Consider the following 21,947-nt stretch of genomic DNA (forward strand, 5'->3'; position numbering starts at 1 on the left):
AAAATTTTATCACATGACCTATCAAGATATAATTGTGTATCTAATATATGAAAAATCCTAAGTTGTTGACATTTTTTAGGTATACATAAATAAAGTTAATAGAAAATTAGATAAAAAATTAAAATTATTAAATATTATAGGAGTAGTGAGTTTTATGACCAATATAATGAATTAGGTTAGAATTCTAGGCCTTTTGTTAGTTTCTTAGAAAAGCAAAATATTTATACTTAGTATACTAAGTGTGCTATAATAGAATGACATTGTTGAAAGGGCAACATCGTATTGTGAACATGGTTAGGAGTATGATGAGTTATTTCTAAGTGAAGCTCTCAAGATAACTATATATATTTTTGAACAAGGTTCTTAGCAAGTCGGTTCCATCAACTCCATTTGAGTTATTAATTAGTAAAAAATCTAGTTTGAGATATCTATCTATTTGCGATACTCATGCAAAGATAAGAGTCTTCAATCCATATAAAAAAAAATAGATCCAATAATTATTTCTGGGTATTTGATTAGTTATCTAAAAAATTTTAAGAGATATATAATTTATTGCTATAATTATAGTATAAGGATAGTAGAATCTAACAATACAGGATTCCTATAAGATGGTGAAATTAGCGGGAGTGAAAAATCTCAAAATATTAAATTTGATATAGAGGGGATACAAGTTTATACTTCTTTATTATTTCATATTCGAGAGGTCGTTTCTCAAATCATTAAATAAATAAGATTGAATAATAAAATAACATTGATGAACCCTCACATGATATTGATGTTATCGCTAATAATCTTATAGAACAACCTAAATGATTGAAATCTTTGTAATAATATTGTATAATGTGTCAAGTTTAAAAAATGGTATGACACAATAAAAGAAGAATTGAAATCGATTGGCCAGAATGATATATGAGAACTCATTGAATTACTTAATAATCGTAAAAAAGTTGATTACAAATTAGTCTTTTAAGACAAAAAGTAACTTAAAGGGCAATATCAAATAATATTAAGCTAGACTTGTGGCTAAAGTTATTTTAAGAAAAATATATCAATTATAACAAGACATTTTCTCCGGATTCTAAAACAAACTCGTTGAGGATTGTCATGATATTAGTAGCTCATTATAATTTTGAGTTATAGAAGGAAAAGAAAAGTTAAAATTATAAACTTAGAAAATTCATTTATGACCTTAAACATGCTTTCAGATAATAGTATATACAGTTTTATGATATCATTACTTTCTTCAAATTAAAAAAAATATTATTAGTCAATGTATATATCTAAAGGTTAATGAAGTAAGCTTATTATATTAGTATTATATATAAATGATATATTGATTTGCCAATAGTGACTTTTGTTTATTACATAAAATCGAGATATTTCTCATCAAGAATTTTAAGATAATTAATATGAATGAGGTATCTTATGCTATTGGTATTAAGATATTTAAAAATAAATATTAAAGATTACTAGGATTATTTTAGAAAAAGTATATTGACCGAGTCTTGAAGAGATTTAGTATATAGTTTTTCTCAACTAATAATACACATATTATCGGAGGTGAAAGATTCAATCAAAACTAATATCTCAAAAATGACTTAGAAATAAATCAAATGAAAAATATTGCTTATGCATACATGGTTGGAAGTATATTATATATTTAAACTTATGCAAGATCATATATCAGTTTTGTAGTTGGAATATTGGATAGATACATATTAACCCAAGAATCAAACATTAGGAAGCTACAAAGATATTTAGATGTTGATTTTATATATTATCTTAATAGTAGGAAGTCTTTTTAAAGATTCATATTTTTGTTAGCTAGAGGTGTAATTTCTTGAAAAAGTGCACAGCAATCATTTATTATATAATCAATAATGGAACATGAATTCGTGGTATACTTTGATGCTGTAAATCAGACTTTATAGTTGTGAAATTTTATCTCAAGACTATTGAATTTCAGATTTTGATAATGAAACAAATTGCTGAGTTTATTGGACTGATATAATTTTGAAATAAGTAATATAGAAAATACTTTGATCATAGACTTGAACCATTGAATGGTTAACTTTTGAAGTAGAAGAGTTGGACATTGTGCTACAAAAATTATCACATCGAAAATTAGATGTCGAGTTAGAGGATTGGTTGACTAATGTGCTAAAAGCTTCATAAAGGTGATGGAGGTGTGGTTGAATTGTTAAGATCTTAATCAAGACTATTTTGGATTAATTTAAATTGATATTAAGTTGAAACAATACTCACTTGTCATGAAAACTATTAGACTTGAAGTGGGGTCGAATTATGCCTATTAGAAGGTCAAATAGGTGGCCTAAATTAAGCCTATCTGGTGGTACCATTAGACCTAGGTGGTAGTACTATTTAAATCAATCAATAATTAGTACTTGTGCTTTGTTAATCTTTCCAATGGTAGTATCACTTATAATGGTGATAGTACCACCAAGGAAGGTAATTGTACCATCCAGAATTCAAATTTTATAATAGTAGTATTGCTAGAGTCCATAATTATGATGTCAAAAGTTACTATCGTAGTACTACCCAATGTTAGCAGTAATATTGCCAATATCCCAAAATTTTTATAGATTTAAATTTTTTGCTCCATTCATGATGCTTTTTGATGTTTATAAATATCCCACTTAAGCTTAGTTGATAGGGTATCTATTCCGAAGTTTGTGAAGTATTATAGCTCTTGAGTATTATTTGAGTCTCTTTTTCTTCATTGAATTTAGTTGTGATACCAAGTTATAGGAGGTCAGAGATCTCTTGTAAAAGAGTGAGAATAGAGGTTTTTTCCTAAGCTTGTAATAAATAAAAAGGTTTTAATAAGGATAGTTGATCTTCATCCATTAGAAAGAATATTAGTAGTGAAAGCTGATGTTCTCGAGAGAAGAGGAATCGAGAGTAGATATAAGTCGAAAAAACTGAACCACTATGAATTGGTTTGTATTCCTTATCTTACTTATGACTTTTGTTTGTGATTACTTATTATTCACTTTAGTCACAACCTTTATTCACACTCAATATTTGGTTAATCATATTTCTAATATAGATTTTATGATCAAGATCCAAAGTCAATTAAAATTTACTGTAATACTAATTCATTACCTCCCTAGTGCCATTAAGATCCTAACAAAGGCTCAGTGTGGCTGATTTAATTATTAATCAATTGAAGATATTTTGTGATAATATTATAGCTTCTTAAGAATGATAAAAGACTCTAATGGTTTTGAGTATAATGAGATAAAATACTTTAAAAGAGTTTAGAAATAATAAATGTAACCTTAACATTGATGATTCTTGATGCATTGACTAAAGCCTTGCAATATAAAGCATTTAAGTAATATATTCTTAGAATGAGATTTATACGCAACTCATAAAAATATACTGATGCATATTTAAGTAATATTATTATTTATTTATTTTATTTAATTAATTATTTTTTTGTTTTCACTATCCTATTTAGATATATATATATATATATATATATATATATATATATATATATATATATATTATAGTTAAATGTGATAATAGGATCATGATAAAATAAATTATAGGAGTCATTATAGACTACATTAAAAAAATTAATGGTATTATGGTACATAGAAAGAAGTATAACATTGATGATATATAACCATTATGACTCATATTGCAAATAGACTTAATATAGTATTATTATATTTATTAGACTTATTAGCTTATTTTAAAATTCAATGTAATATATAGAATACTTTAAAAAATTTTAAAATCTAATTAGGTAAAATTATTTTTAAATAAAATTTTATTTTATTTATTTTAATTTTAAAATTTTTATATCTTACGAATTAATGACCAAGTGGGAGAATATTAGATTATGTGATGCTATTTAATTATGTAAGATATATTATAAATTTGATTGAATTTTGATTACGATTATCAACTAATATAAAGGAAGTCTGATTATCCTAGGATTCCTCGGGAGATGACATTAATGAGAGGAATTCCCATACTTTTTTATCCTAAACCCTTTCTTCTCACCTATAAATAGATATGACCTTTTAGAGACAACAAATGATGCTAGATCTATTCTTAATCTAAGTTTTTATTCCATCGCTTATAATAGTCCTATGAGATAGGGAGAGAAGAGAAGACAAGTTTAATTCTTCTTGTCGATTAATATCGCTATAACTTTTAAATCGGATGATGATATGTTTGTAGATCAGATAAAGATTTTCTGAATAACATCAAAAGGTATATAGTTCTCATCTTGATCTATCATTATTTTATTTTAGTTCTTGATATTAAAATTTTTTATATAATAATAATAATATAATTATAGTTTTTATGCTTATAAATATATGTTCGATAAATGCTTCAAAGTGATTAATTAGTCGGATCTACTCCTACGATAGATTATATAGATAATTGTAGAAGTTTATATTATTGATCCATACATACTTGCTCCTATCAGAGAGAAATAATATCGATAGTCACTTAACTTTGTCTAAAAAAGGCTGGGGTAGGTGACATATTTGCTTGGTTGATCTTGTAAGCTGATATACATGGTGGGGAAGGCCTAATCGAAAGAGATGATGAGGACTAGCGATCTTTACTGTGTTTAAGCATCATGAAACTTGATATGGGTTCAATCTTTGGATTTATTTTAAATTGCCTGCAAGCAAGAAGACACACTTCTGTTAACCTAATCTGAAACATAATTCCAACGCAGATATATAATCAAATGCTACAAACAATAGGGTAGGTAACCTCCAAACTTCAACCATTGTCATAATCTCTACGGCCATTACATCACAGTATCTCAACGTACAAACAAGATGGTGAAACGTTACCTATAGACAAGTAGCAACATCTGATTGATTGATAGTGATTCTTAATACAGTGAGATGCTAACCTCCCAAATCTCCCATTCATGACTGACTTGCACTTGGGCACTTGCAAGGCTGGGGTAGGCTTTTGGAACCCTCTAAGGGTGCACGCCCATGGATTAGGTCAAATCAGCGTCAGCAGCTCATGTTGGTCCAACTGTTTGCAACACCTTTGTTTCTTCATGGACAGCAGCTCTATTTTGTTCTTTTGAGAAATCCACTATACTTTGAAAAAGATGTTTTTTGTCCCGACTATTTAAGATTAGCTATATCAAACAGATACCTACAAATTAAAGAATTTAAATTTTATTACAGTTTTTTTATATGTCTCTCTACTTCTGCTCCCACTATTAAGACTAATTGTCTTACCTTTTCTAATTATACTATCATCTATGCAATCATGACTGATGATCATTTTACTTGTTCTACTATGTCTTTACATGCAAAATTCCCTCACTTATAATGATTCATGTGCACAAGCTATGCTTATATTACACAATTATGATAAACATTACTTACCAAAAAGTAAAACAGGTCTACTATTGGTTTGTCATCATTGTCTTAAATTATCTTAATGGCTATAACATGGCGACCATCGATAGAAATCTTTATTTGTTTCTTTCTTTATCTGATTTAATATAATCTTGCCTCGTTGAAAGACATATTTAGAAAGAGACATAGATGACAAAAATAATCAAAGGAATAGACTGCCAAAAATTAATGACCAAAGCAACAAAATCTTCGATATCCATTTCGTCCTCATTCAATATAACAAATGATTCCTTTTCATAAGTTTCGATGGTAGAAAAATTCTAATGCAGAGTAGTTGGTACTTCTTAATCTCACCGAAGAATTATTTAAAGAAGTAGCGCCAAAATAATTTAAATATTAATAATAGAATTTACTAAAAAATAATATCGTAGACAAGTTTAGACAAGTTCGTGGAACAAAAGAAAACGTCTAACTCAATGAAAATGATAATAATACTAATTTAACTTTAAATATATTCATATTATCTTTTATAAGTAGATATGAGATAATAAACTGAAGTCAGGCAGAGTTCAATTTTTATCTATAATAATTTAATAGTATGATATTTTTATCTATAAAACCAAAAAATAAAATAAAATATTTTATTTTTATAAATATAAAGATCTTAATATAAATTTTAAAAATAATTAATTAAAAAAATAATATTTAATTAGCCCATTAAAAAGGAACGGAAACGGGAATGATGGTGGATGCTTTGCCACCTTTTCCACGACCCGGACGATTCCTCCAATGAGAGAAACGCTTTCCGCTTTTCTTTCCTTGTATCTTCCCAGAACGCTCCGCATCCCGTCCTCCCACGCTTCTTATGGCGGTGCCGCGGGTCGCCATGAAGTGTTGGCCGTGAAGCACTTGTTTAGGTTCTTTACACTTTCCTCGTCATCTCGATTGTAGAGGAATCGCGGAAGAAGCACAAGGATGACGCTTTTATCAGCTACAGAGCTGGAAAGAGGCGAAGTTTGATCCTCGTTCGTGTATTCTTTAACTTGGGTTTTTTGAGCCGGGAAAAGATGGCAACTTTGCCTGCTTTCAACCTATCCCATGTTAAAATTTCTTGAATTTGACCAGTTGGAGGAGAAAAGAAACTTTGTTCCAACAATTTACATATGTCGTTCTCTGACGTAGAGATTCACTTTGGGTTAGATTGGATCTCTAGTACAATATGCAGTTTTCTTTTCTGTAAAAGCTCCAAACTGAAATTTGTTTCAACTGGAAATAACCTGATTGAGGTTTCAATTGCTTTACTTTACAGTTTTGGCTCACGGGTCCTTTCCAGAATAAAAGGAATTTGGCTTACAGGGCTGACATGTGGAGCTTGGCACGTCGGTAGGGCAAGATCTTATTCCTTTCTTCAACAGGAGAACTAAAACAGATCATATTCGACAACTCTGGAAGTTCTGAAGGGGTGAAATTTAGAAACTGGAAATTGTGAGCTTTCATCTCCTTTCAGACTTGCCATCCTGACAGTTCTGCCCAATTTGGAGTTGGTGCTTAATTTGAGGTACTTTTTCTTTTAATTATAGCAATTGTGTTAGTTTGTGTTTTTTGATGAGTTATAACACTAGTCTAAGATTGGAAGCTCATCTCAGAATGAAGGTTATGTAGTATAACCAGCTTTTGTCATTAACTATCAAAAGGAATGCATGGTTTGTATTCACTGAATAGAACATTATGAACATTCCAAATACTTCTTCAAGATAGCAGTATTGACTCACAAAGATGTGAAAATTCTTTGGTTTTCTCATATTAGGAGAACGCTTGCTAATATTTTCAGTTATTAGGTTAGTAAATATAGGTTCACCTTGTTATTTCTGAAAGTCAATAATATTTTGACTCTTGACCTGACATGAGCTTTGAGTCCATCAATATTTTTTTCGAACTAATGGTTGCTTCATATGCATTTATTTCACTAATTTCTTTGTTGCAAAATCTGTTCAATCTCATTCTTTTATTTCTTTCTGACTCATTCATTTAGTTCCTCAATGTTAGAGGGCCATCTTCTTTGAGCAAAATCAGGACTTCAATTATGACAAAAACATCCTATAGAAGACAATCACAATCTCGAAGGGACAATGTTGGATGTATGTGGGGTTTGATAGCTCAAAAGTTCCTTTCAGATAAGAAACATGGGAACATCAGAAATGCTGGTAATAATTTTCTTCTTAAGACAGCTTTGTTAACAGAATATGTTATTTTCTAAGCTCTCAAGAATCTTCGAAAGTTCGAATTATATACTGTTTATTAGTTAGTCAATGCCTTGTAATAATTTATCTGAATTCTTTTCTTGTTTTGGTAGTGCAACAATGCTTGCATTTACAAATAATTGCTCTATGTTGTGCCTCTAGAAAAGGTTCTGACTCACCATGTGATAAATTTTAAGTTCTCAGGGACACAGGCTCTGTTACTGTTACATGATTCTACATTGTTGAGCAGTAATAAAAATTAAGGTCTCCACTCATATATATTTATTTGTACAAGATGCAGATAAAATTGTTTGATTTCCAATGGTGACATTATTATATTATTAAGATTTAGGAAGTTATAACTGTTATTTTATCTTGTGCAGGCAGTGGATATTCGAAAATCAAACTTGATTCACTTAGAAATTTCCAGAATAGACACAAAGGCAGTGTAAGTTCAGTAAATTTGTCATTCTATAGAAATTGTGGACGGCACTTATCTTTAAACTAAGCTTACTTCGTGATACTTTTCTGACAATTTATAATTTATTTATTGTTTTGTCATGCAAAATCCAGGGGATGTTACAAATTCTGTAGGGTAATTTTTGTCTATAATTAAGGTCTGAAAATTGAAGCAATATTACTTAGTCAGGTATAGGTGTTCAATTCAGTGTATAGCTAGATACAATTCACTTTAATAAGATTGGGCAATAATGTTTGTGCTACAACCTTCTATCCTTTCTCTTATTGAGGGAACCTTTCAATCCTTTTACTTTGATGCTTTACCTAGCACAATTTGTACTAAACCAAATCAAGGATTGGGTTGGAAGAAGTTGTAGAACTATATTTGGAACAGAAAATGACTACAAATGGAGACTAAATGCATGCTCTCCGATGGATTTTAAGAGACTTTCTGTGTATGACTTCATTGTTACCCATATTTGTATATTAGATCTGCTTGCTGACAAAACGAGAATCAGTCTGTCCTAATTGCATTGGTGATCCCTTCATTTGTCATTTTAATTCTGTTCGGTTTGTTTGCTTTTGTTTGATCTCTTGTTAGCCTGCTAGCAAAGGCTCACTCACATAAGGACATTATTTGTCACAAACTTAAGCCATCAAATCTTCATGTCCTTCATGTATATACTAGTTGTTTACCATCCCCAACTTCTTCATGTTGGACCGTCAACTCACTCACAAATTGGTATTTAGCAACTTCCCTTGTGCAATTGTAAGAACTTGATCACAACATTTAAATGCATCCAAAGATAGTGACCAGTGCATCAGGAATTTGATCATGGTTCCCTATGTGAGCATTCCATGTGATTGCTCAGACCACCTTGAAGTTTTCATTAACCACATAGCACATGCTATCAATTCTATTATGCAAACTTGGAAGTTAGTTATCATACTTTCTTATTGGTTTTTGCTCTAAATACATGGGATAGAAGGTAGCAGCTGTTGTGTCAGAAAACCAGTTTTATATCATTTGTCTTAATTATGGGACTCCGCCACAACTTGTCCAAATCAAACCATGTTCTCTGATACAATATGGTGAGGGGATGGATCAGGCTCTTAGCTGCCTGCTACCAAAGGGTCGATGTGGGACTGTCACTTACCAAGTACCGAATAAGTTGGGACAAGATACAATTAGAAGTTTTCAGTCTTTTAGCTTGATGAAAAGAAGGCAATTGCCTACGTCAGCCATCAATTTCATTTTAATATCTTTATATGACATTTTCTTGAACCACATAACCAAGAGATTCTTATCATTTTATCGGTGTGACTTTTTCTGGTGTTGTAATATCCAAGTTATGATTACATCATGTATCACAAAAAGATGATATTTAAGGTAAGGTATGCAATACTGTACCGTACCGGTGTTTCGAGGTTGGCTCGGTACGGTACGGTATCGACGTACCGAGCGGTACACCAGAGCGTACCAAACGGTACACCAGGGCTTACCGAGCAATTTCCTCTTACTGTAGCATTGTAGCACTATTACAGGTCCGTCCGGTAGCGGGCGGTCCGCGTACCGGTATGCTGTCGGACCGGTACGTACTGCCCGTATCGGGCGGTACCATTCGAAATTGCATACTAACTTTAAGGAATTGTCCCACAGCAGAAGATTCTCCTCTTCCAATGAAGAAACTCGTTAAGGATTTTTTTTTTTCTTCAGATAATATAACATTCCATGCCAATTACTACTAAGATATGTTAAATATCCTTATTGTTCATTTTTTTCCATCATTTTTCACTTGTTTATTTTGATTTGACATCATACAAGATACTGCAGTTGATCGGGTCTAGTTTTTCCTACCACATATCATGGTTCGCATTACCAATCTGTATCGGTGTACCGACCAGCTGTTGGTATGGTATGTACCGAGTTATACCCAGCATACTGACATATGGTACATTGGGATGTATCGATGTACCGCCCATATCAATCTTCTATCAAACCGGTATGTACTATCCATACTGAGTGGTATGCTTCGAAACGTCAAACCTTGCAACATAAAACCTTTTAGCTTCCCTTTCATATCTTTTTAAGTTAATAATTAATCATATATTAAAATTTTCATTAGTTATGACATCTATTAGATACTCCATGAGCGATTAAATAAATGATGTTTTACTAAATCTGGTTGTCTATAAGGAATATATAAAAACTTTCTAAATATGTCTAATCAGTTATCTTTTTCATTTTAATAGGAACTGCAAAGCGTATCTAGTGGTTAAATTCTCAAAATACATTTTTGTTGACATATTCTGGAAAATTTTGGGAAAATAATAGACTAATAATCTCATGAAGTATGTATATACTCGTAAAGATGATGACAAGGAGAAATCATTTAAATAGCACCAAAAATGGAATCTGAATGACATATTTTGGAAAAACTTGGTGAAAAGCTAGATTTAGGAAATTTCCGAAGAAGGTACTTTCAGTTCATAAAGGAGCTGGCAATTGCTTGAGCCTTGAAGCATAAAAATAATGTTGATCTCACCAATTTGAATCAACCTAATGAGATTAATATTCTTTATTCAATCTCTTCATTGTTTATAAAACTTTACAATATTTCCCTTTGTACTTAAAAATATACTAGAAATCATTGGAAAGCAAATGAAGAATCTCTTATGAAGCTCAATCTGTTGTTTCTATAAGACCTTCTCCAGAAAATGAGACATTAATCTCGTTAAGTTTCTACAACAAACCTTTTGAGTATCGACTGCCAAGAATCTTTGCAAGTAATTGTGATAAAAACTTGGAGAAATGAATTTTTTGAGTACTGGATGCTACATTATTTTTTTCAAGATTTCAAATGTTAATTTTAGAGAAACCAAGATTGAAGACAATTATCCATGAAACCAATATTTTTCAGCTTGTTGATGAAATCAGAGAAGATCAGGTTGATTTGGGTAAAATGAGTGTGAAAGTACATATGGAGGAAGAGATGTTTCAACGTCCCGAAAAGAAGATTACAAATGAAGAAGCACAAAGAGTAACATCTAAATTGCAAAATAAGTTCCATCCTGAGAAAAATTATAAGAGAAGCGAGAAATTGAAGGTAATTTCAGATGCTCAGATGAACAATCTGGCTGATTCTCCTGGCTTTGTTGGTCATCAGTCTGATAGTATGGATCTAACTGAAAAATCTTTGCTCAACTTTGACCTTGCTTCATTTTTGATAGAGTTATACAGTTATACATGTCAAGAAATTCATGCAGAATCGAAAAAAAAGTTTTACTTTCTTCCTGCCTCAGGAAGTATTGGTCAAAAGATTGATAGCCATCTTGATGAACTTGATGATCATCTTGATCAAAAGATCTCTTTCTTTCAAAAGACACTAGCAGATGTTGCGCAGGCCATTATAAGTCAGAAGTCAATGGTTGAAAACCAACTTGATGGACGATGCATTATCCATTCCAAAGAATTCATCAATGCATTATACACCTTGAATTCAGATAAGGAGTTGTTTCTGAAGCTTCTTGAAGATCCAGAATCACTTTTGCTTAAACATATACAATGTCTTCACATTACTCAGGTAGGGAAAGTATCCAAACTGGAATCAGATAAATGTTTAGAGAATGTTCAGTCATCAGGGGAACAGGATCATAGTAAAGGGAAATGCGAAGAATCAAACAGAAATCAATTGTTCCACAAACAGAAAAAATACAGTTTTTCCTGGAAGAAAGTCAAGTCAATGGGAACATCCAATGAAAGTCCAAGTTCCAATGGTTTAAACAGAATTGTTGATCTGAAGCCATATGCAGTACGAAATCAAAATTGTTCTGTTATAAGTACAAGCACTTCAACTCAATCTCATGATGTTCAAATGCATGATAAAGACAGATTTCATTTTTCCCTTCAAGAAATCAAAAGAAGACTCCGGCGTATAATTGGTGAGAGCAAAAAATCACGACACATAATATCCATGGATGGTATTCTTCACAAAATTCCTGTTGCTACATGTAAAATGATGAATAGTGAAACAACGATATCGGGCTCAGCAAGCAGTTCTTCTTTTGATATTACAAAGCTATCTGGATGTTATTCCATTGACAAGAGAAAAGATGAGAAAAACAATTCAGAACAATGTAAAGTTCAAATCAACAGTTGTGTTTCTTCCTCGAGATCACAGTCTTTGATATATGAAGAAGCCAAGAAGCATCTTGCTGAGATGCTAGACACCAAAGTAGACAGTTTGCCTAAGGTCCAAGTTTTAGAATCTTTGGAGAGAGTACTTTCTCTCTCAAGATTCAATGAATTATGTCCTATATCCAATCCTCAAAGAGACAATGAGCTCACTATGCCACCTGAGGAGACAGGAGATTCCTCCTTACAACACTTGAAGCAAGAAGGTGCTGCCAATACTTTAGGCCAGTCAAGAGCAAAGTTGGATTTTTCATCTTGCTCTCTGAGCATACCAACTGATGTTTTACAGTTCATTGTCTTAAATACAGATCTCATTGATACCAATATGCAGGACATATCATACATTGGAGAAGACTTGAACAACAAAGGTAGTTTTCCTGGAAAGCTTTTCCATATATTTAAATGAGATCCACTGAGGATAGGTTTTGTGCAATTTTATAATATGAAATTTATTGTTTATCAAATTGCTTTACAGGAAGCAGAGAGATCCTGGGAGCAGCTGCTACCAAGAGCATTGCGAACATTAAGCAGATGGATGTACCATTGGAGACAAATGAGCCAATTGTTGTAAGTAAAATATGTGAAGAAGAAGAAGAGTCTTATACATTACAAGAAATGGTAAGCAAGGAGTTTAATAAAATACATTATAACACCACCTTCAATTAAAAATGTTGATTCTTTAAAATTATACCATCATTTTACTAGGGTTCATCTGAAGAGAGGTCACTAACCTTGCCAAGTTCCTTTGTTGGAGAAAATTCATCAGATTCTGAAAGCACCACTGAAAAACCAGATCAACTAAATTCAGTATCCATTCTTGACACATTCTTGTCGGAAGATATTACCAGCCCCGAGTCCTCTAAACTAGAACACTGTATGATCTGACAGATATTGAGAAGTATTAAGATATTTGTTCACACATCTTTGGTTTATCCTTTTGGATTAACTTGAATTTCTTGCCCATCTGCAGATGTCATGCAAAAACAAAATCGACGAATTAGTTATGAAGACAGTGACAATTATTTGAGAATTATAACCTTGCCAGATGTGAAGGACAGAGATCGTCTTCATATCAATCAAGCTATGTATGATTATATAAGAGTTATCTTGGGAGCCTCAGGCCTGATGAACGAACTCTTAGAGAGATGGGATGTAACAGACCATTTACTCGAACCATCTTTATTTGATGGAGTGGAGATCTTTTCTTTCTTCCCGCAAGACAATTCTAAGCTTCTCTTTGATTGCATCAATGAAGTCCTTGTCGAGATACAAGAGAAGTTTTCAAGTTATACCCCAGGGCTATCTTTTATCAAGCGAAATTTTCTGCTTGCTCCTCTGGGGGAAAGCTTAATTCAAGAAGTTTATAAGGGTGTTGATCGGCATCTTCATTTGCAGTTCCTGAACACATTAGATCAAATAATAAATAAAGATTTGGAGCATAGAAGTTGGATGAACCTCCAATCTGAAACCAAGAACATGACGTGTGAGATATGCGATTCCATCTTAGATGATCTAATCGAAGAAACTGTTTACGACATGTGGTTTTGAACTCCAGGTTCTTTGGGCATTTCATCTTTTTATAGTACACACAAATGTATGCAGTTAAAGTTGTTACTGGAATCTGATTGGAAGACCTCTAGGATCTCTAGCAAAGATTGGGGTGTTTTCCACCCATGTCAGTTAGAGGTTCACACATAGCGACCTCATAGTTATTTGTACTTCTAGGTTCTTCTTTTAATGCAGATTGTTGTGAAGATTGAAAGGAGTTGAAGTGTCTGTAATTACTTTTGTAAGTAATACCATTGGCAATAATCTGGAAATACCTGGAGTTGGAGTTACTACCTAAGATTTCCTCCAAGAACACCAGTGCCAGCTGTATATTGGTTTAGAAACATACATTTATCACAAATTATGAGTTGATATGTGCTTTTTGTTTTGGAAAGGATCACAAATTGAAAAGCACTGGTGTAAAATTTGTGCCTGGATCAGATGTGCTCTCTTTATATTCTTTCTTCACAACTCTTGCATCATTCTTAATATTCTTTCTTTCTGACTAATTATACCTCTTTTAAAAGCCTGTGTTTTTATACTATGGGAATTAGTCAGTTGCCATAATTATACCTCTTTTTCTTTGTTTCATCTAAGTACTTGCAAAGTTATCATATTTTCTGTGGTCGCGTTTATCACCCACCATCAGATAATGCATCAATGAACAATTACTCCCAATTAACACCAGATTATTGCTAGCTAAGATGCAAATGATAGTATAATTCTTGCCTAAGGAGACAGATGAATTCTTGTATCCTTCCACCTCCAGGCACAGATGTTTGGTGTGGGTTGCCTCCATGCAGATGTTCTTGGCACCACTGTACCTCCAAGTGCAAACACTAGAAGGCATTGCCTGATAGGGCTGCCCCTGTACAACCAACTGTATTAACGCATCTAATGGCCTCTTAATATTAGGGCCATTAGAACAGAACACCTTACGTTATATCACTTCACCAAGATGTCTTCCTGCAACCACAAGCTCAGATCTTCTCCTTCACTTGATTGCCTACAAAGAGACGCAGGTAATACTGGATTCGAAGTCTCAGTGCCTGAAATTAAAAGACAAAGTAAGATGCAAGGCCTCCAAGTACCACTAGTCAGTAGAAAGGTTTAACAGCTAATATAAGTTGGACATTCTAAGAGGTAAATTTACCACTGTATGATGCATTCAGATGTTTTGGTACATCCAATTCAAGGCTATGGAATGTGATGTTTTCTGCATTGCCGTAAAATCCCATGCAACTCGTGGGGCTTGGAAAAGAGGGCAAACTTCCACTCCATGAAAGTTCATCCACCATCAAATCTTCCTCGAGCTTCAAAATAATATCATTAATGGAAATATAGATCAATTTAAAGAACTTATAAATGAGAAGTACAATATAACTAGTTCCATTATTTGCTAATCATTGAAACAAATCACTTTCAGCAAATTTCCCCAGTTAAGCCCACAACCCCTAAAAATGTTGTTTGTTTTATGTGAATAATCCTCGCAATTGTTTTTAATTATTTTCTTTTTCGATTTTTTATTTCTAAAGTTTCTTAATTATTAGGTGACCATGAACAGAAATTGAAAACACCTCGTTTCTGTATTTGACAACAATGCCAAACTACACTCGAAAAGGATGGCGTCTCTTCGGAAAACATAAAAACACTTTTGAAGTCGATATATTGAATTCGTTTTCCGTCGAGTTAAGGGTTTCTGAGATGCTGAAGTTTTGGCTCTGGTTCTTTGGGTTTATCCCCCGCGCAATGGCGAATAGGAAAAGGGATTCTTGTTCTAAACCGGGTGAGGCTCTTGTTCTATTCGTCGTTGTCCTTAGCTTTCCTGTTATTGAATATTTTCGACGCTGAGCTGGGTTTTATGCACCGGAATTGGAGGTTAATTGAAGTGATTGTTTAAGCTGGTTTGTGTTCTGGGCCTTCTGGTTGATGTGCTTAGTGTGGAATTTAGCTGTTGTTTTCTCTGGGAATTCGTTTCGCATCGGTTTGTTTGTCGTCTGAGATTTTCCTGGAGCAAAGCGACCTCCTTTCTTGAGTTGGACTGCATTTTGAGTTGTTTGTCTTGTTTTGTTAGTTTTCTTGAGCTGAATAGGCACCAATTTCCTTTTTTATGCGTCATGGGCTGGTAATCAATCAAGAAAAGAGTCAAAAGAAAACACTAAGCAGCAAATGCGTTCAATGTCCCGGGATTCATTCAGTCTCTGAAATTGCCACCCCTGCATGTGGTTGTGACCCTCATTCTGATAGGAGCACCCTCTGATTTATGTTGACCTAAAACAGACCTCAACAAACGTAAATTAACATGTTCATTGTGTGGAAGAGAGTTATGCTGCATCACTGGCTGCCACATTCATTTGCTCCGCAAATATTGCAGGCATGCACACTGGACAAAAAGCTCTTTGCTTTAAGGCACACTTATGGTCGTATGCCTGCTTATGTCATGCACGCTGGAGAATGACATGTTTTGGAAGGAGCAGTTTCCTTTGGATCTTACATCCATTTTTTGTAGTGACCTTAATAAGTCCTTTTGTAGACTTTTGAAACACTAATATAGTTTTCTCTTTCTGAAAAAAAAGGATTTTGTTCCTAATTTTGGTTACTAAACTCATGCTTAATGTTCTTTTTTTTTTTTAGAAAAAGAAAGAGCACTAATCATTAACCATCAAAAAGAGAAATTACAACAGAAGTAGAGAGAGAATTAGAGTCCTGAGCTCTTTAAAAATGGCAGAAACAGTGAGTCCTGTTCAGGTTAGCAAGAAGATGAGCTTCAGAGTTGAGAGCCCACTAGGGATGTTTGAGATTGAAGATACCCGAGGTTTGTTGTATTGAATATCTAAGGCCATTGTGCAGTTCAATTTGTTGCCTTTTTCCGAATGTAGAAACTTTGTCCAAATACATTTTATATCTAGGGCCATTTCTGCAGTTATATTAAGATAAATGTTTTGTATGTCTGTGTGGAACTTATTAGTAATAGTGGTGTGATAGTTTCGAACATATTAGTATCCATTTTCAGCAAGTTTTAAAATGGGAATCTTGATTTGTGGTTAATTTAGGCAATTTACATGCAATTTAATGAAAGAGGCCACATTGTCCCCTGAATCGCTATGATTATTTTTGGTTTTTGGTTCATGTTTGATTATTTTCCTTTAAATGGATAACTTTAATAGTCATAAATGAATCAGGAGTATGATTTTTATAATTTTGAACCTTAGTTCCCAGAACTAAAATTCATACTCCAGTTCAATGTGCTTCCATTGTGTTTGCAACCAGAGACATGCTGTACAAGACACATAAAGTGAGATACATTTTAATCCTACTTGGATACTGAATTTAGTCATAGGATACAAATCTTCAAAATGAAAATAATAGTTCTTTGAATGTTGTCGGTCAGACAACAAATGATTATACCATTACAAGTTATGGTGTTTCAGGGTCAAAGAAATCCTTTACTTCTATGGTCAGTACTACATCTATGAAGTCAACGAATAGCCAAAGTATTAAAGAAGACTCTCTTTTTGACTTCGTTGTTGAGTTGCTCTTAACCGTTTTCTAACAGATGCATCCACAAAAAGAACGTCATTGATCCATGCAACAATGTTGAATGCTAAACCTTCCAGTACCCTTGAGTAACTCTCAAGAATTGCTTGTCCAACATCCTGCAAGAAAAGCAAAACATAGTAATCTTAATGCTTATTGTGCACAATATATTTGGGTTGATGATTATGAGTTAAGTTATATATAAGATGATGCTAGCCACATTTTGTACCAACAGCTACTATGATACTGATGCGAACTGTGAACATTATTAGGTGCAATAAATTTGATGAGCCTCAAGTCCTTACCTTATTGTACTGGATTTTGCTGGTATCTAGAGTTGTCTGTGACAGGCCAGGGTATCTTTGTTTCAAACATAGCAGGAGAGTCTCTGCTTTAGATGCAAGTATCTGATTTTTGTTTTCATCAGCCACCAGATCCTTGACCATATCCCATGATGACTTGGAAGTATGCATGCTTGCCTTTCGCCACCATACATGCATTGAAGCCTCCACACGGTCTGCTATCTCAAGTGCATCATGTTCTGAAGATATATTGAGGCCATCAAGAAGATGATCTGGAGAGAAGGGCTCTATTGTTGACATGTAGCGGTAGATTGAATCTCCTACACCTAATCTGCCACTCTGAAGAATGAAAACCAGATATCCATCAGCATTAACTGACGAACCAAACTTTGGTCTTACTGCCTATTCAGGTGCATGTTTCATCTCCATCACGATCTGTCAAGAGGGTCTATTTTTCTTGAATCTTAATAAGGAAACATGAAAGAAATATTTGTTTCTGTGACTTTCTTTTAATCTTTGTTTCATGCAGGGAGGGGATCTTTCTTCCAGCACATAGTGGTAATGAGTTTAGCAGGTGTTGAGACTCTACATCTTCATGATACAAATCTACTTAATATCTCTTAGACGCAGAGGTGATTTTGCTAATTTGAAAGGAAACATGAAAGAAATATGTGTTTCTGTGACTTTCTTCTAATCTTTGTTTACGTGCAGGGAGGGGATCTTTCTTCCAGTACTTAATGGTAACAAGGTTAGCAGGTGTTAAGACTCTACATCTTCATAATACAATCCAGTTAATATTTCTTAGATGCAGATGTGAATTTGCAAATTTGAAATGAAACATGAAAGAAATATGTGTTTCTGTGACTTTCTTCGAATCTTTGTTTTTGTGCAGGTAGGGAATCTTTCTTCCAGCGCTTAATGGTAATAAGGTTAGCAGGTGTTGGAGACTCTACATCTTCACAATAGAATCCACTTAGTACTTCTTAGATGCAGATGTGAATTTGCAAATTTGAAAGGATCACCTTACCTTTGGAAGGGATGCCATGTATGACTCTGGGACTTCCATTTCAGCTAGTATGCTATTGTTGATGGCCATGGCTGCTTTGTGGATTTGATTTGCACAATCACGCCTTTTCTGCAATGCCCTCTGTGCTTCCTCGGACAGGCCAGAGTCAGGAACACATGGGACAGGCAGCCACCATTTTTCATCTTTTCTTTGAACTACCCGACGGAAGGACCTTGAGGAGGCACTTGGTGATTGTTTGCCTTCTTCAACATACCAGAATTCTGTTTTCTTAAAGCTGTTCAGTATGTCCTGCATGATCATACCAGCTTTCAATAAGCTAATCTCTCGCATTCTTCCTCTTAGTCTTATGTTGTCTGAATTTCTATCCATGTTTTAAGGTTTCTGTTTTCAGTGATTGAAGCTTCTCATGTTAATTGATTCCTTGTTGATAAATATCAAAAACCAAAATTGGTGACAGAAACTTACAAGAAGCATGGCATCTAGCTTTTCAAGTGCAGGAAGGTTCAAGTAGATATCTGATCTTGGTCTTGTTGCCATGATCTGGAAAGGTAAGAAAATTATATCAGAAATAAAGCCAAATTAGCAGTGAAAATTGATAACTGATCTGCTTATGGTAAATGATCCTCACATCAAGAGTAGTCCCATCTGGCAAGGTTTGAGAAGAAGGAAAAAATTCAACTATGTAATCACAGACCGACAAAAGGCAATCCATCTCTCTCCTCCACATGTTCTTCTTTTCAGGTGACACAGGCTCTAATTTATAGAAGTGGCCAAATACAGTAGCTGTGATATGAGGAAATGCTAAATTAGAAAGCTGCAGATAAGATCTTTATCTGTAGGCTCAGAGACAACAGAGAAGAAGATTTGACACTGCAGTGAGTAAATCATTACCATAGAGGTTGGTAATGGCATTTGAAAGTGCTACAGCTGAACAAACTCCTTTGCCACCTCCTGACATGTCTTCACCCAACAACAGCTTTGAGAACTTCTCCTTCATCATCTCAAGCTCTGGTGGTAACAGAAAAATCAGAACAACGTATGGCATGGAACGGTTGCTACTTCTAATTCATGGTATATGGTACACTTACCTGAAAGTGATATATCTTGAGATCCTGGTTTCCAATCGAGCATATCATCAGTCTTCTTTCTTCCATGTTTGCTTAAATCAGGTGATGCCCGTCCGACAAGCTTAGAGATTGGCCATCCAACCGGAGGGGGATCATATGGGCTGCTGTTCTCATCGTTGACCTCAGAGTAGGTTGAGACTGTGGAGATTGTGCGGCTGTAGTCGATCGAATTGCATCCAGGGGTGGAGCATCCCATATCTGTGTTTGATCTTGTCAACCGATCTGAGGAGGGATGGAAATCCAGCTCCGAGTTATCATCAGACACTGAGGAACTATCCATGGAGAGAATTCCAGTGACTCCAATTTGCCAAACCTGCAATCAAAGTACAAGATATGGTGGTAATAAAAGGAAAATAGCTCTCGGTATTTAGTGTTTGGTTGTTTATGATGGTCCATATTTGAAACAACAGGTAATGCTAAAGATCTTGGAAAACTGTTCTCTTGTAATCAACAAAGAAAAGAACAAACTCATTTGTAGGGAGTTTAGATGAAAATGATCTATGCAGTGTTGTGCAGACTGACAAATCCTAGAAGAAACAGATAGAACTCACCAAGCTATTCTTGCAAGGCCTTGCTCATGAGAACCAGGAATCCACCACACTGATTGGAACCAGTTACATAAAAGCTAGATAACACAACAGGTTGAGAAGCAGCACTGCTGCTTCTGCTGTGGTAAGTGGCTTGCTTTTGTTTTCTATATCTTAGAGCAGATTCATAGAACTCAGTTTGCTAATTTCGAAGGCAAAGGCTAACATGATGCTTCTGCTGCTTCTTTTCAGGACACAAAAAGTAACAGGCATGGCAATCGAAAAAAGCATGCCGTTGGGGAAAAGGAATTATCACTTACCTTTCTTTTGTTATTTGAAATCCAGAATTCTGTGCTTTGCAATCAGTTTGAAGCCTTTCCCTCGCATAAACTTTTGGTGCTTGCAAGCTCTTCTCCACAGTATGTAGCTCTTTTTCTTTACAGAGGAGATGGATTGCTAAGATTCTATGGAAATCTTGGATTCAAATGACAGAGTGGATGACAGGAGGTGATAGCCTGTTGGCAAATCCTTCAGAATGGCACTTAGTGGAAGGATGTGTTTGCACAGGGTGGTGTCATGATATAAGAGCTAGAGGAGGACCACCTCTTATCTTGATGGAAGAATGTGGCTCGAAGGACTCAATATTCTGGAAATTACATGGTTGTATATTGACAAATCAGTTGATTGATGGCTTCTACACTACCTAGTCAAGGGATGTATTTGCACAGGGTGGTGTCATGATATAAGAGCTAGAGGAGGACCAACTCTTATCTTGATGGAAGAATGAGGCTCGAAGGACTTAATATTCTGGAAATTACATGGTTTTATATTGACAAATCAGTTGATTAATGGCTTCTGTACCTTCAAAGTTAATTGCCCAAAATGGAGAAAACAAGAAGTTGATTTGTAGGAAGAACCCTGTACTTAATATGCCTCTAGAGGTCTTCTAAGTCAGTAAGTAGACCGTCACTTTTGGTGAATCTTCAAAAAGATCACGAACTAGGCTTATGATCACCATTACTATAACACTCTCCAAGAGATTTATCATCATCAGTAAGAACATGTGTACGAGTGTTTGATTTGGTGGTCTGCTGCTTCTCTGGTATCATTTTACTGGGTCCCTCCCATCTATGGTCATGATAAGAGGTGACGAAAAGTCTCAAAATGCTTTTTCCAGGCCAGGCCAGGCCACAGCTTTCTTGAATCTTGTGTTGGTTCATCCACAGAAGACTTGGAATGTTGGTTACAAAATAATTTTCTTTTCCTGGGGAAACATTCCTGCAACGTCGTGTTCACATATTTATTTAGCATGTCACACCTCAGATTGAGTGGATTCAATCATACTTTGCATAAACAATTCCATCAGTCAAAGGATGAACTCTCAGAGGAATAAAATATATGAATCTTGGAGTAGTGATCAATTTGTGGCTTCCCACGATCTCTTCTCCTTCGATATTCTCTGTATTTGGTGGGTAGACAAGCCAAGCACTAACCCACGATGAAGAAAAATCGTATCGAAGAGCAGTGCTCACATGACATTATTCTAAGCATTTGTCACAGAATAACTGCAAAGTTTCTCTCATATATATATATATATATATATATAT

General features: G+C 34.3%; 2 protein-coding genes and 1 long non-coding RNA gene across 7 annotated transcripts; 2 read left to right on the top strand and 1 right to left on the bottom strand.

Moving 5' to 3' along the window:
- The first annotated feature begins 6,148 nt into the window (after positions 1-6,148).
- On the top strand, positions 6,149-14,231 carry LOC135638962 (uncharacterized). Of its 4 annotated transcripts, none has more exons than XM_065152594.1 (9): positions 6,149-6,573; positions 6,688-6,936; positions 7,411-7,582; positions 8,002-8,066; positions 10,999-12,478; positions 12,581-12,640; positions 12,748-12,890; positions 12,978-13,146; positions 13,243-14,231. In XM_065152594.1, exons 3-9 carry the CDS (start codon positions 7,462-7,464, stop codon positions 13,818-13,820), a joined length of 2,616 nt encoding a protein of 871 aa, XP_065008666.1. In that variant the 5' UTR covers positions 6,149-6,573; positions 6,688-6,936; positions 7,411-7,461; the 3' UTR covers positions 13,821-14,231. The 4 variants fall into 4 exon arrangements, with proteins under 4 accessions (XP_065008666.1, XP_065008665.1, XP_065008667.1 ...); XM_065152593.1 differs by having other exon boundaries at positions 7,425-7,582; XM_065152595.1 differs by having other exon boundaries at positions 6,149-6,403; positions 7,425-7,582.
- A 2,864-nt stretch (positions 14,232-17,095) lies between these two features.
- LOC135638963 (rop guanine nucleotide exchange factor 3-like) lies at positions 17,096-21,045 on the bottom strand. 2 transcript variants are annotated; one of them, XM_065152598.1, is made up of 8 exons: positions 20,661-21,045; positions 19,775-20,126; positions 19,578-19,694; positions 19,315-19,469; positions 19,152-19,226; positions 18,687-18,974; positions 17,663-17,998; positions 17,096-17,476 (listed from the first exon to the last, which is right to left on the bottom strand). In XM_065152598.1, the coding sequence occupies exons 2-8, from the start codon at positions 20,091-20,093 to the stop codon at positions 17,318-17,320; spliced, it is 1,449 nt and encodes a 482-aa protein (XP_065008670.1). In that variant the 5' UTR covers positions 20,094-20,126; positions 20,661-21,045; the 3' UTR covers positions 17,096-17,317. The 2 variants fall into 2 exon arrangements, with proteins under 2 accessions (XP_065008670.1, XP_065008671.1); XM_065152599.1 differs by lacking the exon at positions 20,661-21,045 and adding an exon at positions 20,365-20,635.
- Positions 17,932-18,693, top strand: LOC108952926 (uncharacterized). Its single transcript, XR_001978157.2, has 4 exons — positions 17,932-18,069; positions 18,189-18,291; positions 18,371-18,407; positions 18,552-18,693. It is a non-coding gene; the product is annotated as an uncharacterized LOC108952926 (long non-coding RNA).
- Positions 21,046-21,947: the final 902 nt, after the last annotated feature.

This window comes from Musa acuminata, chromosome BXJ3-5 (genome assembly GCF_036884655.1).
Source record: "Musa acuminata AAA Group cultivar baxijiao chromosome BXJ3-5, Cavendish_Baxijiao_AAA, whole genome shotgun sequence".
Taxonomy (NCBI): Eukaryota; Viridiplantae; Streptophyta; class Magnoliopsida; order Zingiberales; family Musaceae; genus Musa; species Musa acuminata.